This window comes from Copadichromis virginalis, linkage group LG7 (genome assembly GCF_057382275.1).
Source record: "Copadichromis virginalis isolate Kocher_CV1m ecotype Utaka linkage group LG7, C_Virginalis_male_GT1.1, whole genome shotgun sequence".
Classification (NCBI taxonomy): domain Eukaryota; kingdom Metazoa; phylum Chordata; class Actinopteri; order Cichliformes; family Cichlidae; genus Copadichromis; species Copadichromis virginalis.
Window position 1 is genome coordinate 14,234,232 of NC_140624.1, and position 19,643 is coordinate 14,253,874.

Genomic DNA, 19,643 nt, shown 5'->3' on the forward strand with positions numbered 1-19,643 from the left:
TCTCTCTCCACCGTACCTCTCTGACTTATTACAGATGAAGCTCCCATCCCGCTGCCTCAGATCTTCATCTTCTCTTTCTCTCTCTGTTCCCTCTGCTCGTCTGATCACAATGGGAGGGAGGGCCTTTAGCTGCTCTGCCCCTCGACTTTGGAATTCCCTACCCCCGGACCTCAGAAATATTAGTTCATTCTCTCTTTTTAAGTCCACCCTCAAAACTCATCTGTTTAAAATTGCCTATTCTTAAATTTCTGTATGTTTTAACTTTTATCTTCTATTTTTACCATTGTGTATATTTCCAGTTTTTATCTGTTGTACAGTGTCCTTGGGTGCTTTGAAAGGCGCTATTTAAATAAAATGTATTATTATTATTATTATATATATATATATACATATATACATACACATATATATACATATATACTGAGCTGGCATTTAATGTAAATACTGAACACCTATAGAATAAAAGAATAGAAACCATTTAAGCATGATGAAGGTCATGTGTATCATTGGTATTTTGAAATATTTTTAAATTAATAGTATTTTAAAATAACTCAAAATAATGATAACAACATAAGGGATAAAATATCTTGAAGTAAAGAGGGCTGGGTACTTTTCATTTCTTTTGCACCGCTTTATTTCGTCGTTTGCACTACAACATGCAGTTTCTGGCTTTTTCCTTATTGATCCTAAAAAAAATCCTTTGCTATTATTTTATAATGAGGAAACGTATTTAACACAACTTTTTGTAGATCAATCACGATTCATGTTAATTAGATATAGACTTGGTGGCGACTGTTTCTTTCATCACTGACTCTGTGACAGAGATGTTAATTGCATCGAATGATTTCGAGTTATGGCGCCGTTAAAATGGGCTGCATTATACTCAGAGGAGCTTCTAATATACACTGTTCAAAAAAATTAAGGGAACTGCTGGAGGTCATTTTGTAGGGGTCTGATCGTGATCCTTCAGTTTCTCCTTGCACAAAGGAGTGGATACTTGCCCTGCTATTGGCCGTGTTCGATGGCCGTGTCCAGCTGGCCTTGCCTTTCCTCCACATTCTTCAAGCTGTAAAAGTGAAACTTCATAACTGGACAGACTGATGTCTGTTAACCAACTTTGCCTTATACTGATGATTGAGTGTCATTATTGTTGGTATTATTTTTAGTAGTGTCTATATTAATGCCTACATTTCTGTTTAAATAAAAAATATCTCTTTATAAATATGTTAATGGCACAAATGATATCTTGCAAAGTAAGATCACAGCGATGTATTTATCACAGAAATTTCTGATGATGCCATCAAAACCTGTAAGCAGAGCTGCTGTGTTATATTGTAATAGATGTACCTGTCATTAAATCCAGGTGCACCCAGCTGAGTGCAAATTAAATACGTCTTCCCTAATTATATTGTCTGTTAAAAATGCAAACTCTGAACAAATAAGTCACCATGTTATTAGATTTCCCCATTAAATGGAAACTCGCTATTACTTAGAAAAGCAACTGCTTGCTCTAACACAATTCATGAGGTGTCCCTTACACATGGGGCCACAAAATTCTGACAAACATCAAGTCTCCTCAAACAATTATACAAGATGTTTCAAAGATGTCCTTGAATTGCTGGAATAACCTTGTGGTGGAAAATTACTGAATCCTTTTATTTTCTTATAGCTACTTTTGTGGCCTCAACCTAATCCTGTTTGAGTTTAAAAAACAGCTGATATAAAACCTGTAATTTGCAGTGGTAGAAAGTGGCTACATACATTTATCCACTTGAGTCTTTCCAATTTCAGATGATCCTTTTAACTCATCTATGTTTATTTAACAACATACTTTTTACTTATAATAATAATAAACCAGTTTGTTTGTTTGTTTTTTACCATTTTTGCTTGGGATCTATGTTGGGGCAATTACTTCCTGATTTCACATGTCAGATTTTTCTCGGTTAACCTCTCAAATGATTAGTTCAAGAATGTTAGACTCACTGATATTTAATATGAAAATTAAAAACTGGTCAAGCAGCGAAATGAAAAACACACATTTGTCTGGCAGAACTTTATTTTTTCCAAATTCCTGCTCATTCATTCAGTTTGTGACTTCTTTACCTTATGAACTTGCCTGCGATCAAGGACTAAACTGCATAAAGTAACATATACTTTTCCACCCAAAATGGAGTAAGGTCCTAACTCAGTTAGAGCCTCACTTGTTTCACATTTTGTCATGTCATCACTTGATTAATTCATTTTTCACTCAAAATAGCCTTTTCTCAGTATTTTCTTGAATTGTCTTCGGCAGCAATTAGAGCCTCGAGTATTTTTGTGTAGGATGCTACAAGCTTGGCACACCTATATTTGGGTGGTTTCTCTCAATCTTCTTTGCAAAGCTTCACAAGCTGCAGCAGGTTGGATGGGGAGCAATGGTGCACTGCCATTTTCAGATCTCTCCAGAGATTATCATTCTTAAAGTCCTGCTCTGTTCACGCATGAGGCCAAGCTTATTCCTTGAACCGAACTACCAATGCCATCTTAATGGATAAAGTCCTCATTATGTGAGCACTGCCTAGGGGCCAACCTCCAATAGAACCAGTCTCAGGGTGGGGCAGTTATCTGTTGTGAGGGGAGGATGATGAGGAGACAACTAACTAACTAATTTACTAAGTCATGTTGGTCTTGATTTGTTTATCAGGTTTTTTGACAGATCTAAGATAGAAAGATATAAAAGTCTATTTATTCTGTTTGAGTTCATTCAGAGCAGCCAGACACTAGATGTTCTGTTGTCTCTTCTTATTGGCCACATATTTAGTGTTTGTTAATTTCCACTTTTTAAAAGTTGTCACATTTGTCAAGGCCATTGAATTGATGTCATGTTTCAAGAGCTTGTTTCAGTTTAATTCAGCTCAGCCTCATCTTTTCAGTAGCAGTTGGTCTTAGTGCATTGATCTTGAGCAGCAATAATGAGCCCTTCAGTTTCTGACTGTAGGCCTGCTGTTTTAAGCCAGCAGCTTGTTTGGTCCACATCTCTGCCATTTATTCATTTCAAATACTGTCCGGAGCATTTTCTTCCCATTTTCTCTTTCATTGTTATAGGGTTTGATGTTTGCCTGCCATTTCCGCTTAGCTGGTGGTTGGCTCATTTTCCATTAGCTGTATCTTTGGCATATTGAGCTCTCTTTTGAATATAACGGCTTCATTAGTGCAGTGATAATGATTTTTCTTGGTTTTTTTTTTAGTTCTTTCACTATCTTTAGCTTTGGTAAGGAGATTGTCTTCTTTATGTTTGAGGTATGTGTCCAATGTTCTTGTTTTGTTATTTTGTATGTGCTCACAATCTGAGTAAGGCCTCTTCCATCTAATGTCTTTCAAGAGTACAGAACATCTTTTCTATCCTTCGATCCATCTCATCATATTCAGGGTCACAGGGAGACTGGAGCCGAATACAGCTGTCAGTGGGAGTAAGTTGTGGTACACCCTAAACAGGTTGCCAGTCTATTGCAATGGTAACACATAGACACAGATTCACTGTGACTCGAACAGCCAATTAAGGAAGAATCACCAACTAAACTTCCCATTGTATTTTATTTTTCCCTGAAATGTTCTTTTTTTTTAACAGAGTTGAATACTTCCTTTTGGTCAACCAAAAGGAGTAAGATTATTTATTTTCCCAGTCTTAATCGCCTTCATTATGGCTTTATTCATAAGTAGTTGATCTACATAACTCCTACATAACTACAGTATTTTTGTTTTAGTGCTAGCAAGTTGTTGTCCACCAGATTCTTGTAGGATCTGGCTATTGGTATTAAATTTAAAGTCTTACACAGTGTAGGATTAAGTAGTACCACTTGTTAGTCGACTGCATTAGTTGGGCACTAACAATAAGGAGGCCATTCTTCATGGTTTTCTATGATCGTGTCAGGTTTTCATGTAGTGCTGTTGTATTAGCCAGAAGCTTGTTACGCCATCATTCCCCAGGGTCTCCCAGTTTCTGGATTTTTTGGATAGTTGTTGTTGTTGCCTAAGATGTCACTGACTGCAGAGGCAGTGGCATAAAATAATTTGTTCACTTCAGCAAGGGATAGCTTATCATTAAGCCTATTCTTAATAGCCATGATTGCTCTATTAGTTATTTTTAACCCTCTCAAGCAGGCGTTGCAGATTTGCAACAGTTAAAAACTAACAACCTGATTACCCCACATACATATTTTATGAGTTTTTTTACTCAGAAGTACCACTGCAGGTATTCTTTTGTGCATTAGCAACAAAAACTTAATTTGAGCCTGAGAGGGTTAATGCTGATTTTACATGCTTGTCACATTTAATTTTTAGCATTAGTGGTCTTTCATCAATGTTTCTTTTACAGCCTTCCATTTTCTCAGGATGTTGTTTACCATTTCCTCTACTTTTTCATCAGCACTGTGTTGCATTTGGGTGGTCTGATTCATTTGGTTGGTTTACTTCATCGCTGTGCTCATTTTCCTCAGCACTTAATGCTGCAACATTGTTTTCGTGGTGATTCACATCTCTTCCCCGCTCTTGAGATGTTTTTATCTTTTATCCTTTGAATTTCAGTCTCTGTCAGCCTCGTTTTTAATAACGTCCCTTCTGTTGTTCGCAAGGTCATTAGTGGTCATATGAGGTCTTGAAATACACTTCAATCACATATTTTTACTTTTTCTGTCACCATTCTAGTTCTAGCTGGTTTTCGATGGTTTTCAGAGAGTCCATTTTATGGGCCCTCATAAGCATCATACTTATTGCTTCGTGGGGTGATTGTCATTTGCTTGCTTGTTAGAGTTTATTCTAGTAGCAGACTGTGTGGTTCCCTGTGGAGGAAAGCAGTCCTTGTTTATGTTATGGTAATCTATTAGGTTTTTATGCCATTTTGGACAATGATAGTCAGAGCCTCTGTATCCAGAGGCTACATTTCCCAGTAAAAATCACTGGGTATTACCATTATTATTATTATTATTATTATTATTATTATTATTATTATTATTATTATTATTATTATTATTAAAAGGATGTGAGCTAATGGTCCTAAAAGTGGACCTATTATCTTTTTACTTATTTTCTTTCATTATTATGTCATATTTTTCCATATTTAACATTGGCCATGTTAAATGTGGTTGAAGTTTCGAATAAAGAGGTCAGTTTCTGTATGAGTAATCCCTGTGAGCCAAAAGCTCAGATTTCAGACTTCTTTAAGTGCTCAGTTTCAGATAATTTATGTCAGTGAGAGTGGAAAGCCCTTAAAGCACTCAGCTCTGGGCCCACCCAATTGTTGTTCAAACTTTCAGTTTAGGAGGGGCAGCCAATCCGAAGAAAGAGGCTAAAGTGATTTGTTTTAGGATGAAGTCAGTGACGGCATTTCTTATAAATGAAGATCTTTTTTTTTTTTTTTTTAATGCAAAGCTACTCTAGTTTTGGCTAATAGGCTTCTTTTAGTGACCGCCTTCCCGTTCGTTTAAAGTTTAAACGAAACTTTAGGTAACAGCATGGTAATACCGCCGATCACCAGCAGAGGGAGAGCTGCAACAAGCCCAGCCGCGCTTTCCGGAAGACCAATGAAAATATTTTGTGACGTTTCATTCACCTCCACCCATTAAGAAGAAATCAGCTGCTCAGCCTTGCAGTGCATTACAACCCTTGCCTAATTCCCTGTCAGTCAGTGCCGATAAACAGTGTCTTCTTAATATCAGATACCCCTTCTGTATCGGGCTTCCGTCTACACTGCTGCAGCTCGTGTGTTGATTTGTTGTTGTTGTTATTTTTTTTTGTACACCAGCTTGTTTCTTGCACGTAACATGCAGAAGAGAAGGAAACCTGAGCCGATCCAACTCAACCCCATCCCTGATGGAAACACTATCAACGGCAGCGGAGCCACAGAGTGAGTGTCAATATTAATCTGCTTCTAATATTCTGATAGGGGAATGTAGTACACAGATACCTGCTTTCTGATATATAACCTAATATATGTTGGATTCAGTATGACAGCAGCCAATACCGTGTGTGTGCTCGAGTACTCTGCACCAAGTATTTGTGTGGGTTCCTGAAACCTTGTCCTCTACTGCAACCATTGATCATTTGCATTGTTATGAGTTGCTGTACTGAGAAAATGAAATATTTTTTTTAAATCTGAAAAGTTACTGACACGTTAACCATTGACCATTCCTCAAAATAGCTTATGTGGTTTGGGTTGCATGTAGCATTTTTATAGGCTACAGCATTGATTGAATAATTCTTTAGATTTACTCTTGAGCACAATCCAAGACAGAGATACTCCGTTCACACTGAAATAAAACAGGGAATAAACAGAGGTTGCTCACATTGATAATGTTTGGCTCTAAAAAAAAATGCTTGAACAGTTATTAAAACAGCCACTAAATCATAATTCAGTAGACTACATGATAACTGGACTATTTGTTGCACACTAATCAGCTATCAAACAGTTAAAGAAGTTTAATTTTTAATGATGTAAATGGAAAAAACTGGAAACTCATTTCACTTTATCATTTCAAGCGCTAAATAGCTGTCAAAGTCCTCGTGATTTCATTCATTTTCCCGTTTTACTCATGCCACAGGTCATTTTCACAAATTATCATTGTTACCGTGTTTCTCATTATAATATTTATGTAACTTTTGGCTGTCAAGTCCTCTTTGTGGTGTCATAGATGGACAGGTCTCAGTGTTACTCTCACAGCCCACTTGGTGTGATTAGTCAGAGATAGAGCTTTCCAGTGAGGCAGCACACAGAATTATATTTCTGTCTGCTGAAGGAGTTCTGCAAAGGCCTGCTCCCACCACTGTTTGACAAAACACAGTAATGGAGACATAAAATTGTTTTGACATCCTCCTCTAGCCCTCAGTTTGCAGAGAAAAGCCCAGTGAGTCCTGCAACAAGCTGGATCGGTTGAGATGAGAATTACGTAACGTGTCATCAGTTATGATGGCTGCTTTTCTGATGCGTTGTAGAGTCCGAATATATTATTGTTTCGTTGTTAGAGCGCCCATCTGAAGGCCATCTGTGTCTTTGGCAATGAATTAAAGACAAAAAAAATGACACTGAGTCATATTTGAATAAAATTTTGCGTTAAGTAATGGTAATTTTAAAGAAACAAGAAAGATTTTTTTTTTATGTGTCCACTAGTACCAAAAATTAAAAACAAAAACAGGAAGAAATATACTTTAGGAAGCTTTTAGTAAGATACAAATTAGAGTAGTAGAAATGTAAAAGTGAGGCCAAAAGTCAATGACATGATATTTGGATACAAACTGTAATGTGGTATTTAAGATCCCCATAAGCAGTATCATTTCTTAACTGTTCCCACTACAAATGAATTTGTAAAATAGCTTGAAAGGTGAAATATATTTTATAAAAGTTTGACCAGTAAGAAACATAGTTTTAAAAATAGCTCTACAGATCACTAGTATCACTTTGACCTTCGGATTAATCTATTGACCTTGGAGAGGTCAAAGGTTATACCGGTAAGTGACCTATTCAAAATCTTTACACAGTATATACAATACACTCTATATGTTGACAATACGTGTCACACATGCCACAAGTGTAAAACTTGTAAGACTTTTTGTCAGTTTTTGCCCAACAAATGATTTGGTCAACCTTGAAGACCTTGGTGGATGTAAGCCAAACTTGAATGGATTGTTAACATGACGCCATTCTACACCCCTACAAAGTTTGATCAGAATTCATTCAAAACCTTTTGAGTTCTCATGTTTATTGATACAAGAAATGATACATGTAAATGCTACCAAAAATAGAACCGCCTCTTCAGTTTAGCTTTAGCCAAGGGCAGATGTTTGACTTTAGCTTGCATTAGATGGAAAGTCTACTTCTCAGCTTCTCACCATTAAAATATATATCAGCTGATAATCATGTACATGTAATTCCTGTGAACCTAAAGCTAAGGCTGCTGCAGACATTTGTTTTACATTCCTTTTGCCTGGTTGATGTCAGTAAGGCAGGAATGTCCTTATATGGGCACAGAAAGGGTCCAAGAATCATCAGATTCTGAACCATTGGACTTGGAAATTTTTCTTCAGTGCTCTACTTAAGAGTTATCTGCAAGTTCTAGAGCTTGATCAAATACTTTCTCAGTTGCGAAGGAGTGCTAAAAGAGAAAGAAAGAAGGAAAACTGTTTATTCATTTATACTCTCTTGTGACATCAACATGAGCCCAATGCTTATTGAGTAACTCTGTTGAAATCTGTTTTGCTGTGGATGTTGTCGCTGTCTGCTCTGTTCTGGATCAGATTTTGAGCTCCAACGTGTATGCAAGAATGTGAAAAGTGGACATTTTGTAGGTTTTGAATGTTGGTTTCAGAATCTCTACATGACTGATCAAGCAGGAGAAGAACAGCCAATCAAAACAAAGTGGGCTTTTAGAAAGAGGGGCTTTAAAGGGACCGGAGCTAAAATGGCTTTTTCTAGACTGTGAATGAAGTGAGGAGATGCATGAAGGGCTGGTATATGATGAAAGGGGATTATATTGAATAGTGAATTGTGCAAAGCTGTAGTAGAGTTAAAGTATGACGTTGGGTACAGGGGTTAGCACTGTAGCCTCGCAGCACATGAATCTTGCAATTGGCTTGCGCCTTCCTTTTTAGAGTTTGAATGTTTTCCCTGTGCTTGCTTTGATTTCTTTTGGGTCCTCTTCCCAAAGATCAATTGGTGATTCTAAACTGGCCATGGATGTGCATGAAGTGCTGTATGAATATGTGGCTAATGTGTGACTTGGATGGTCTGTAAGACAGGAAAAGCACAAAAAATACTGAATGCATAAAAACATGGAGCTTGAAGTGAGCACAACAGATCAACTTTCAGAACTTAAAGTAATCCGTGTTGGATTGGGCTGCTGACAATGTTAAACAGATGAGCTGTGCCTCTACTTTGTTCATTAGGAGCTATTGATGATGACATAATGTTTGGCGAGAGCCGAGCACATTCCTGCTGCTGCTGGCCGGGATCTAATGGACTAAAGAGCAACATGTTGGGATGAGGCAACAATCAGGAATTCTGAATCACTGTGGTTTTTTTGTTTGTTTGTTTTTGAATGAGGGTTTCTGTGTCCTCTGTCACGTAAGAAGGTGTTATACTGTGGCACTGCTGACATATAGTGACTGCTGTTACTCAAGTCCTCTTTTCCATAAAAACACAGTTCTGTTTGAGTTCAGCTGGCTGAGGGTTTAAGGAAAAGCTAAACCAGTTTCAATCCAGTGATGGTAGATGGTGGGTTTGTGGTAACAAATGTTGTTCATGTTACCGATATCACAAGTTTGTCACACTTAAATGTTTCAGATCATCAAATAAATATAAATACTAGACAAATGTAACACAAGTAAAGTTTCTAAAACGAGGGTGTTTATCTATTCAGATATGCTAGGAAATAATTGCAGTGTGCATTAGATACACCATTTCAGCTGCTTGTTAACACAAACATCTAATAAGCCAATCCTCATTGCATTTAGGCATGCAGACATGAGCAAGAGTACAAGCTGAAGTTCAAACTGAGCATCAGAAAGTGGACAGTGATTTAAGTGACTTTGAACGTTGCATGGTTGTTGATGCCAGATGGGTTGGCAACAACCATATCCATAGAGTTTACAGAGAATGGTTTTGAAAAGAGAAAAATATTCAGTGAGCAGCAGTTATCTACACTCCCTTGTTAATATTAGATATCAGAAGAAAATAACTCAACCAGTCTTTACAACCCAGGTATGCAGAAGAGCATCTCTGAGCACACAACACATCAAACCCTGCGACAGCAGAAGCCCACACTGGGTGGTAACACCTCTCAGCTAAGAACAGGAAATTAAAGCTACACTCGGCATGGACAAAAGAAGATTGGAGAAATGTTTCCTGATCCTGATGAGTCACGATTTGTGCTGCAACATTCGGATGGCAGAATTTTGTGTAAACAACATGAAAGGATGGATCCGCTCTGCGTTGTAGCAACAGTTCAGACTTCTGTTGCTATAATGTTGTGAGAGATATTTGCTTGGCACACCTTTGGCCGCTCTGTACCAAAATGAGCATAACAATATCATGGCCCTGAAATCAAACAGCCAAATGAATTTCAACCGTCATTGATTTCAATATTTACATTTATGATTTAGTTACTGTGTATCATGTGGTCTAAAAATGTCAGAAAGAGACATTTCCAGAAATCTATTCTCGTAATGTATCAGCGTTATAGCCGTAAGTAAGAAAACCCACCAGCTGTTTTGAACAGAAGGGGAAGAAAAGGCTCATGTTTCAAAGCGCTCATTTAAATTAGCACATTATTCTGGGTAATTTGCAACACGACACAAGATGATTGGATGCTGACACTGGAGAGCAAATATGTTGCATAATGGTTGTGGATGAGCTTAATCCAATCGATGAGCCTCTTACTGAAACCAGACCGTTGCACTCTTGTGAAAAAGGACAGCCATTCCAGCACGCCAAATGCTTTTTCAGCATGAAATGGCTGCAAGCCATTGGAGAACTGCCATCAGTGGCCCATAAGGATGGAATATTATCAGGGGAGAGCTGAGAACAAATACAAACAGCTTGTTTTGGATAGACCCTTATACTTCATCTTGGATAAGCTACTGCCATCACATAGGTGAAAACCTCTCTAAGGTTCTGGGAAACTAAATTATTGATAAATATTGACAGCAGCCATAGTTTGTGGCTCTTTTTTTTATTATTTATTTATTTAACATATTGCTTACTATATGCTTTTTATTAGAGAGCAACAGGTACTCAGTTTTTAATTACAGTAAAAAAAAAAAAAAAGGTTTTCTGAGGAACTCATCCTGGTTTTAATTCCTCCAACAGTAAGTGATTGACACTCACTAAAAATACTGTAATTCTCCCATTTGTTACATTTAATGCGCACCAGGTTCAGCTATCCGTGCTACAGGTTTCTTGAATTGTAATCTTTACAGGGCACCTATGTTTACACATCCGGTAATTTTGCAGTCTCTTAACGTACCTGCACACGATGCAATGCTTAGAAAAGAGAAACACTCAGGGGAGATACAGAATAGAAACAGCTGTAGCTTCAACAGCAACCATTTTTCAAATAATAGTTTAAAAGAGACTGTTCAATCGCATATCAATTTTTAATAAAATTTTGGTTCTCCAGAGCTGTGTTGAACTATTCTTTGAAAAAAAAAAAAAAATCTAAGCAACACATGTTGAAATAATAAGTAGCTGAATACCTCTTTGGCTGAAGCCATGAACCAAAACCTGATAGATAAATGTGTGTCTCAGACTCTCATTTATTAAAAATGCATTTTCTTTAACTTGCTTGATGTCAAGGTGTAGAGTTATTGTGCTTCTCACATTCGAGTTCTGCTGGATGTCCTTGTTCTTTAGTGCGGATGGAGCTCAAAAGCCCAGCGTCGTGCTCACTTCTTCCTGCACCTGGAAGGGAGGGGGCCTGCAGTGTGGCGCTACTGTAGTCCCTCCCTCGTACATTGTGTAGAGTGTTTCAGGCTTCTCCTCCTCTCATCCTCCTCCACCTCCAGCTCTTGTCGACAAAACGCCCACGCCACCCACAGCCAGCTCAAACTCGGCACCTCGTCTCCATGGATATGCAGGCCTACTGTCAAAAATAAAACCACTTAACCCTCTCTTTGCTGTGCGGAGCTGTACAGGGAGAAGAGCTGCTCTCCAGTGAGTCGTTATTTAGTTTAAAAAAAAGATGAGGAATAAAAAGCGTAATTACCACTAAGACTGATGAAGATCTTCTCATCACCACATAGTTGTATTGTCACGAAAATCTGGTAGGCTGGCAATTAAATAATTCATTTAAATGATTTTCTCTTAGCTGAATGAAGACAGCAGCACATATGAATCATACATGCTTTTGTTTGATACTTTAATCATTTACAGCGTAAACAATTAAATTGCAAATTTTTAACATTCACAGGCCAAATGTTTGACACTAATAACAGGACATCTCTGTGGTCTTCACAGCAGCTTCCAGCTAATACTTTTTAAAGTCTTAGACTGGCTGTGCGTGGCGGTGTGGACAGTGTTTTGAGGCAGTTGAGTGGGAGGTCAAAGGGCAGCAGAGTTCACTAGACAATTAGTTTCTCAAGGAAAGCTTTCTCACACTGGGATCTGAAAAGGGATAATAAAACACAACCAGCTCTCTCTGCTGGCTCCCTCTTTGTTTAACATTATTCCTGAGGAATGTGCAGGAGTACTACACATAGCTCAGTCTTATCTCGGAGGATGACATAATAGATGCAGTAGGTCTGGATGTGGAGTATGTGGATTATCTGTGGTGAGCAGATCCCAGCAAGCTGAATGTGGGGGAGTGAGTGTGACAAGGAGAAAAACCTTACTAATCTTGAACGGTAGTTTGAAATCTAGATATATCTAACTTGAAGAAACACAATCTATGGAGCAACCATACTGTATTTATAATATTTATGGATATTAAAGTTTATTTTTATGGCCTTGTGTTTTTGTACACTGCTCTGCTGCCTCTTTTCTGTTGCACTAACTATAAAAAGTTTGGACTGGTAATCAAATTTGACTTGCCATAAGTCGTTATCCATGGATCGGAAACACCTTTTTTAGTCACACATTTCTTGGGAGACTCACAAATTCAGACTTTTGGAACTCAAACCAATCATGTGAGATGAAAGCATGAGGAATGAAAATAGTGGGACCACCGGGTCATTGATATCTAATGAGAGGAGATCTGACAGTTTAGTCTCTGAACTGAATACAATAATAATTCACGTTTCTCATCGTCTTCTGTCTTTCTTTACTCTTAACAAGAACAAACTTGGAGGCACTGCAGAAAAAACTAGAGGAGCTCGAGTTGGATGAGCAGCAGCGGAAACGCTTGGAGGCCTTTCTGACACAGAAGCAGAAAGTGGGAGAGCTGAAGGACGATGACTTTGAGAAGATCTGCGAGCTCGGTGCCGGCAACGGAGGAGTTGTCTTTAAGGTTTCCCACCGACCCTCGGGTCTGATTATGGCAAGGAAGGTAAGCTGCAGCACAGCTGTCTGAAAGCTATTTTTTTTACTCCAGTATGTCCAAGAGGCATCATTACTCCAGTGTTTGTGCACAGCCTTAAATGTGGGTTAATGGGACAGCAGACCGTCCGAAAACCCAAGTGCTGCTGTTAAAAATCGCCCCAGCTGAAACAAGATGTGCTTCAATATTAAATCTTTTTCCTTAATGATCATTTTTGGTCATAAAGCATGTTCTTGTCTGTGCTTGTATTGTCTAGCATTTGTCTTCTCTGTGTTACGGAAGCATAATTAAAAACATGAGCCCTGCTGTGTTCCAGCTGATCCACCTTGAGATTAAACCAGCCATCAGGAACCAGATCATTAGGGAGCTGCAGGTGCTACATGAGTGCAACTCCCCATATATTGTGGGCTTCTACGGGGCTTTCTACAGCGATGGGGAAATCAGCATCTGCATGGAGCATATGGTATAGTTTATTAATGTTATGCTTGCCAGTGTTTTCCCAGTAGTGTTTTTGCTTTCTTTTACAGACTATACTGAAAGTTGTTAGGTATTTCTTGCCCTCCATTTACAGCCTGGTCGGCATGGGAACAAGCTATTTTTGATGAAATGTGTTGTTTTTCACAAATTTTTTATTTTGAATCCTCTCCATTTGTCCCCGTCTGTTGTTCATAGGATGGTGGCTCCCTGGACCAATCACTGAAGAAAGCAGGCAAGATCCCAGAGCAGATCCTTGGCAAAGTCAGCATTGCTGTGGGTAGCTTTAACACCTCTCCCACTTATTTCATGCTCTGGCCGTCACACTAGAGCGAAGTTTCTTATACTTCTTTGGCAGTACCAAATTATCTGTGCCTTTGCTGTGCTGTTATGCAATGTTTGTCTTTGCAGGTAATTAAAGGTCTTTCCTACCTGAGGGAGAAGCACAAGATCATGCACAGAGGTCGCTATTTCAATTAAATATAATTTAATTTTCTTGACCTGGCCTTTAAACGCATAAATACCTTTCCTTAGTTTTGCTATACATAAAGCCTAGATCAAATCATTTGTCTGGCACTAGCAGAGAGGTGAAGATATGATTACATGGAAGTCTGATTTGGTTTTTGTTATGTCTGAGGGGGAAGTTTAAAGCTCTTGTTTTTTCTGATAGTTACATTTGAACAGATTTTTTTTTTCACTTTAACATTTCTTTCTGTCATATTGTGGTCATACTGGGTGTAAAAAGCTTGTTTTCTAACATAGAAGTGGAGGCATGACCTGACAGCAACACAGTGATCACCTACCTCTTGTTTTAATACAAACTTAGAATACAGTCAATCCCAATTTAAAGACTCAGTTAAATCTTTGTTGTAGGGATGAAACTGTAAAACGAGTCAGCACAAGCAGCACAAAATGCCTGCAGCAGTTTGTTCTGTGCTGATGCTGCCTGTTGAAACACTTGCCCACTGTGTTCTCCTAAACACTGCGTGTCCCTCTTTCAGATGTCAAGCCTTCTAACATCCTAGTGAATTCCCGTGGTGAGATCAAGCTGTGTGACTTTGGAGTGAGCGGACAGCTTATAGACTCCATGGCCAACTCCTTTGTGGGCACTCGGTCGTACATGTCGGTCAGTTAAATTGGAAAAACTCGTCAGTAATCTGGCTGCAAGTTTACGTGTGCCACTTAACATAGCTGTCATTTACCTGCCGGTTTATTATTGTAATAAAATAAGTAAAAGCTATACTACTGATAACTGACACTACCTCTGTTATGTGTTGTTTAGCCCGAGCGCTTACAAGGCACCCACTATTCTGTTCAGTCGGACATCTGGAGCATGGGTCTGTCACTGGTTGAAATGGCCATTGGACGCTTTCCTATTCCACCACCTGATGCTAAGGAGCTCGAACAGATTTTCGGCTTCCCAGTGGAAGGGGAGGCAGCCTCCAGTGATTCCTCCCCAAAGCCGCAGCCCCCTGGGCGACCCGGCAGCTGTAAGTCTGAGAAGGCTCTGGTTCTTGCTGTAACTCTGAAGTGTAGCTTCTGAAGTTACAGCAGCTTTATATCATTTCGAAAAGCTCTGATGAAACCGCTTAAATAAGTTACAGCATAGTCATTGAAGTAATTACACAATGTCTAACCTACAAGGGGCTGATTATTTTGGTTGCACCCCCTTAACAGCATACGGCCCAGACAGCAGACCTCCGATGGCCATTTTTGAGCTTCTTGATTACATCGTTAACGAGGTGAGTTTACTGGATTTATCTACACATGCTGGTATGATGCAGATAGATGCTAGGCTACAGTGTATTAATGCCTTTAGGAGCAATTTAACGCAATATTTGACTTACAAAAACCTCTAAATTTCAGCCTCCACCAAAACTGCCTGCTGTATTTAGTTCTGAATTCCAGGACTTTGTTAATAAATGGTAGGTAAAGACAGTTTTCTCTCACCTACACTGCACATAATCTTCTGCCACCTAGTGGTGTTTCACGGAACTACACTAAGATGTTGTTTCCACTCCAGCTTGATTAAAAACCCAGCAGAGAGAGCAGACTTGAAACAGTTGATGGTAAGATTTGCACTCTTAATATTCACTTATTACACTCCCTATCTCTATGCATCTAAAAGCTCTCCTTTTCTTCAGGTGCATCCTTTCATTAAAACCTCCGAAGCAGAGGAAGTTGACTTTGCTGGCTGGCTGTGCACCACCATTGGACTCAGTCAGCCTTTGACACCAACACATGGTACCATAATGTGAGGCCTGTTCTGCCTACAACACCCACATCAAAGTCTTCTAATGACTAATTTCTGTTATTGGTATATAAAACTGTTTATACTGATCAAAGTGTACAAACCTAAATGCCAAGTGGAACTATGTATTGAACAAGTCTTTGGGCTACCTTGCAGGCCTTCCTGAAAAGCCATCTTTTTTTCTAAAAATTTAATCTTGACAAATGCTGCTCTACCTGTGCTTGATATTCCTTTGTAACCCCAAGTCTTCACAGTGCAAAACCTTTGCTAGCTTATGTGGAATAAATAAGTCCTGTGAATAAAAAGTTTGAATGACAGGTCTGACTCGTGCATTTGAAACAACTGATTTATTCATCACTGAACTCCAGTCTGTATGTATTGGTTTATGCCTTGGGCTTGGCAGGTGCACCCTTCTTTCCAGGCCTCTTCTTGGGTTTCAGCATCTTGGCCTTGATCTATGGTGAGAACAAAGAGGGGCTCTAAGTTATCAACAAATAGACATACAGTTTTTACTTCCATCTTTAACTGATCAGGCTCTTACCGCAGGGTCATGCTTGAGGATGGCATGACGTCTTGCTGTCTTGGCGTAAGGATTCAGTTTGAGCATTATGTTCAAATTCTTCAGAGGATTCTTCTTCAGAATTCTGCGGTTGAGCTTCTTGCTGTAATGACAATACAATCCACCCTTGAATATGTGAGCTTCTGCTTAACTACAACTTCAGTGAAACTTTCTGCATCACTCAGGACTTCCATATAATCAGGGTTCAGAAACACGGACCTGAAGTGGAAAATCATCATAGCTGGCAAATAAGACCTCGGGGAAAAACTACACTGAAAAATGCTTACTTGGGTGCACGAAGTGCTTTCTGGATCTCCTCACTCTTCAGAATCCTGGTCAGATCTGTATTGGTCATCTTGTGCATTGGCAGGCTGAAGGAAGAAGAGTCAAGAATTAAAGTCCCTCGTACATGAAGGCAAAAAAGCCGTATGATAAGTTTTGTTGCTATAACTCAGAACTTCGTTAAATATCACATAGTTCAAAAACACGGACCATGAAGTGGAAGCTCATCACTGTTGTACACCAGCATGATACACTGCACTTGTACTTTCAGAGTGCATGCTCTCAAAATACTCAAATACTCACTTGTAGTCAACCTTCAGGGAGGCAGCCTTGCGCCATGTGCCGTACAGGTCATCCAGCTTGCGGAAAGCACTCTCGGTCCAGATGCAGAACCGTCCAACGTGACCACCAGGAGCGAGCCTCAAAAGGTTCAGTTTGTTCACGTTCAGCAGAGTGATGCCTGCAAAATGCAGCACAATAATCAAACATCTGCATGTTGATGAACCAATTATCTTGAAGCTATAGTGAGTTTTTAAATGGCAAATGACTTATTTAAGACTCAACTATACTATAAACACTACAATTACAACTCATCAGTATTCAGTCAAACTTGAAGTTACGCATGCATAAATGAAGAAAACAATTAGAGTTTAATTGAAAGCAAAGTAAGCTAGTTTTAGTATCTTGATCATTTATTCCATTTCATCCAATAGAAACATCCATTTTAACTATACCATAATTAAATGTAAGAATCATAATATCCATTTTCTAACACCGTAATAAATTCTAAATTTTAACCGGGACATTTACCGGGGATATTTCTGAAGGCTTTGGTTAAGCCAGCATCTTGGTTGTAGATAATGCACGGCCCTCTGCGCTGGATACGTCTGCGATTCCTCATCTTACCCTTACCGGCACGCATACGCTGAGAGGCATAGACCTGAGAAGAGCAAATAAAACTCCATTATTAATAATTAAATGCTCCCAGTGCCAACTCAAGAAAAAGAAGAATGATTTGACTTCGGGAAAACTACTGATGAAACTCAGTGTTCCTCAGTGTTTTGAGGTTACTGTACCTTCTTAATGTCATTCCAGGCTTTGAGCTTCTTCAGCAGCAGCACTGCCTCCTTGGTCTTCTTGTAGCCCTCAACTTTGTCTTCAACCACCAGTGGGACTTCAGGGATTTCCTCTATGCGGTGTCCTAAAAGGAAAGATTGTTAAGAATCAGTTAAAGACAATGACAGAGAAAACTGCTAGGACTATCAAAGTTACAGCATTAACTACACTTGCTCAGATTTAAAGGACATCAATACTCTGTGACAGCTTAGAGACGGCAGGCAACCGTCACTGTTCACAGGCTCAGACGCAAATTACACCATCACAGCAAGTCAAATGTTAGGCTGAATCAAAAAGGGTTCATTTTTGGTCAAAATATATTTCCATGCTGGTTTCTACCAATTCATGTCCCATTCGAACATCTTTTGACTCTTACCTTTGGACATCACAAGTGCAGGAATGGCAGAGGCGGCCAGGGCAGAGCAGATAGCATAGCGCTTCTGGGGTACGTTGATCCTGCGGTGCCAGCGGCGCCAGGTTTTAGTGGGGGCAAACATACGACCACCACGACACATCTAGACCAAAGTCAAGGACCACTGACTTAAAAAACTTAAGTAAATAACTATTTTATACCTGCTCAGACTCAATGTTCATCAGCCATCTGTGCCAGCATATGACAGCAGGCATTCTGTCACTGGTCACAGAGTCAGACGCAAATTACACCATCACAGCAAGCCCACAGAATTAAGTTTGCCTCAGTATACATATTACAAAGTGGGAAAAACTCTTGTAATCATCAAGAGGATACGTTTCCAAAAGCACCCTGGCCAGAACGGTGAGTACCACCACCTCTCACACGAGGGATACGGGCCACAGCTCTTCCTGTACCCCAGGACTCAGCACTGGTCTGGTGGCCTAAAACACACATAACACATAATCTATATTGTGTACATAACACCTTAATAAAACGTTTACTATATGCCAAGTACATTTATGCACTCACCTGCCAGTTCACTGACTGCATAAGGCTGGCGGTTGTTCTTGCGCATGTTGGTGTGCACAAAATTCACCACATCAGGGCGAATAGGGGCCTTGAACACTGCAGGCATGACAACATTTTTGCCTGAGGATTCTCCTTTCTCGGAATACACCGAGATGAGGGGTCGGGCACAAGCCTGAGAAAGAAATAAACAATCGTCAGATGTATTCTGTAAGAGAAAGTTATGTAGGCAATTCAAGAGTCTAAACCTGTGTAGTATGTGTCTTTAAGACATCCAGGCACGTGACAGGAGAAAAACTACTAACTTATAATTCAGATTTAAAAGGCAGATTAATCTTGACGTAATTGCAGTTTCAATAAAATATCCCTGCTTTAACCGACACAAAGTAAGGTTTCATTTAGCCAACATGAAATCTGCCTCGGTTAGCCTCAGTTTAGCTCGTTTCTGCTAAGACGACTTGGCCAGGTTGTTCAAACGTAACTTTAATTGTAAATGATAACGGGCGAATATAGCGCATAGATAAATTCAATTGGCAGAAACAACCATCTAACTTTAGATGCCATCAAAATACACAAGATCAGCCTTCAGTGATCTACCCCTGAAAGGAAAGCCACACGTGTAACTTGTAGCCGCTCACTCAAAATGGCTCCTCGTGTTAGCTTTGCTAGCTGGGAGCGTTTCAATTTGCTGCTATATTACATCGGAACCTATGATTTCCAAATTCACAAAACACGCGCTTGCTTGTTCAACACGAACCACAATATGAAGACTCGTGTATTATATCACGTTAGCCTTGAAAAACATGGAAATTCTCACCATATTCGGTAGTTATTTTCGGCTCGCCGGGAACCACGCTCCTCACGGTATGGCGGCCACAGTAAAAAAGGAAGTTGACGATTCACCCTACATGGTTTATGCCTCCGCTTTAAATCACCACTTCCGGTATTAACATAATCGTGACAAGTCCTTTGTATAACTTCATAAAACGAGCACAGGAAAATGAAAAAGAATACACAGCATAA

General features: G+C 39.4%; 2 protein-coding genes and 4 non-coding genes across 6 annotated transcripts; 1 reads left to right on the forward strand and 5 right to left on the reverse strand.

Annotated features, from left to right (window-relative positions):
• The first annotated feature begins 5,582 nt into the window (after positions 1-5,582).
• map2k1 (mitogen-activated protein kinase kinase 1) lies at positions 5,583-16,040 on the forward strand. The gene is made up of 11 exons (XM_085461915.1): positions 5,583-5,881; positions 12,797-13,007; positions 13,315-13,461; positions 13,671-13,748; positions 13,884-13,935; positions 14,474-14,598; positions 14,755-14,962; positions 15,150-15,214; positions 15,339-15,397; positions 15,496-15,541; positions 15,617-16,040. The coding sequence occupies exons 1-11, from the start codon at positions 5,799-5,801 to the stop codon at positions 15,728-15,730; spliced, it is 1,188 nt and encodes a 395-aa protein (XP_085318041.1). The 5' UTR covers positions 5,583-5,798; the 3' UTR covers positions 15,731-16,040.
• Positions 16,041-16,055: 15 nt separating this feature from the next.
• rpl4 (ribosomal protein L4) lies at positions 16,056-19,521 on the reverse strand. Its single transcript, XM_085461916.1, has 10 exons — positions 19,438-19,521; positions 18,624-18,795; positions 18,429-18,535; positions 18,057-18,195; positions 17,641-17,765; positions 17,375-17,504; positions 16,868-17,024; positions 16,570-16,653; positions 16,265-16,385; positions 16,056-16,178 (listed from the first exon to the last, which is right to left on the reverse strand). The coding sequence occupies exons 1-10, from the start codon at positions 19,438-19,440 to the stop codon at positions 16,107-16,109; spliced, it is 1,110 nt and encodes a 369-aa protein (XP_085318042.1). The 5' UTR covers positions 19,441-19,521; the 3' UTR covers positions 16,056-16,106.
• On the reverse strand, positions 16,460-16,526 carry LOC146704650 (small nucleolar RNA SNORD18). Its single transcript, XR_014921807.1, has one exon. It is a non-coding gene; the product is annotated as a small nucleolar RNA SNORD18 (small nucleolar RNA).
• LOC146704651 (small nucleolar RNA SNORD18) lies at positions 16,730-16,800 on the reverse strand. The gene has a single exon (XR_014921806.1). It is a non-coding gene; the product is annotated as a small nucleolar RNA SNORD18 (small nucleolar RNA).
• LOC146704652 (small nucleolar RNA SNORD16) lies at positions 17,852-17,950 on the reverse strand. The gene has a single exon (XR_014921809.1). It is a non-coding gene; the product is annotated as a small nucleolar RNA SNORD16 (small nucleolar RNA).
• Positions 18,255-18,353, reverse strand: LOC146704653 (small nucleolar RNA SNORD16). Its single transcript, XR_014921808.1, has one exon. It is a non-coding gene; the product is annotated as a small nucleolar RNA SNORD16 (small nucleolar RNA).
• Positions 19,522-19,643: the final 122 nt, after the last annotated feature.

Excerpts from the sequence above, each read along its gene's own strand:
- map2k1 (XM_085461915.1), top strand. The coding sequence starts at position 5,799 with ATGCAGAAGAGAAGGAAACCTGAGCCGATCCAACTCAACCCCATCCCT. Across the intron at positions 13,008-13,314 it reads GTCTGATTATGGCAAGGAAG|CTGATCCACCTTGAGATTAA; the intron begins GTAAGCTGCAGC and ends GCTGTGTTCCAG. Across the intron at positions 13,462-13,670 it reads GCATCTGCATGGAGCATATG|GATGGTGGCTCCCTGGACCA; the intron begins GTATAGTTTATT and ends TGTTGTTCATAG.
- rpl4 (XM_085461916.1), bottom strand. Across the intron at positions 18,196-18,428 it reads GCCAGGGTGCTTTTGGAAAC|ATGTGTCGTGGTGGTCGTAT; the intron begins GTATCCTCTTGA and ends ACTTTGGTCTAG. Across the intron at positions 16,179-16,264 it reads TCCTCAAGCATGACCCTGCG|ATCAAGGCCAAGATGCTGAA; the intron begins GTAAGAGCCTGA and ends TTCTCACCATAG.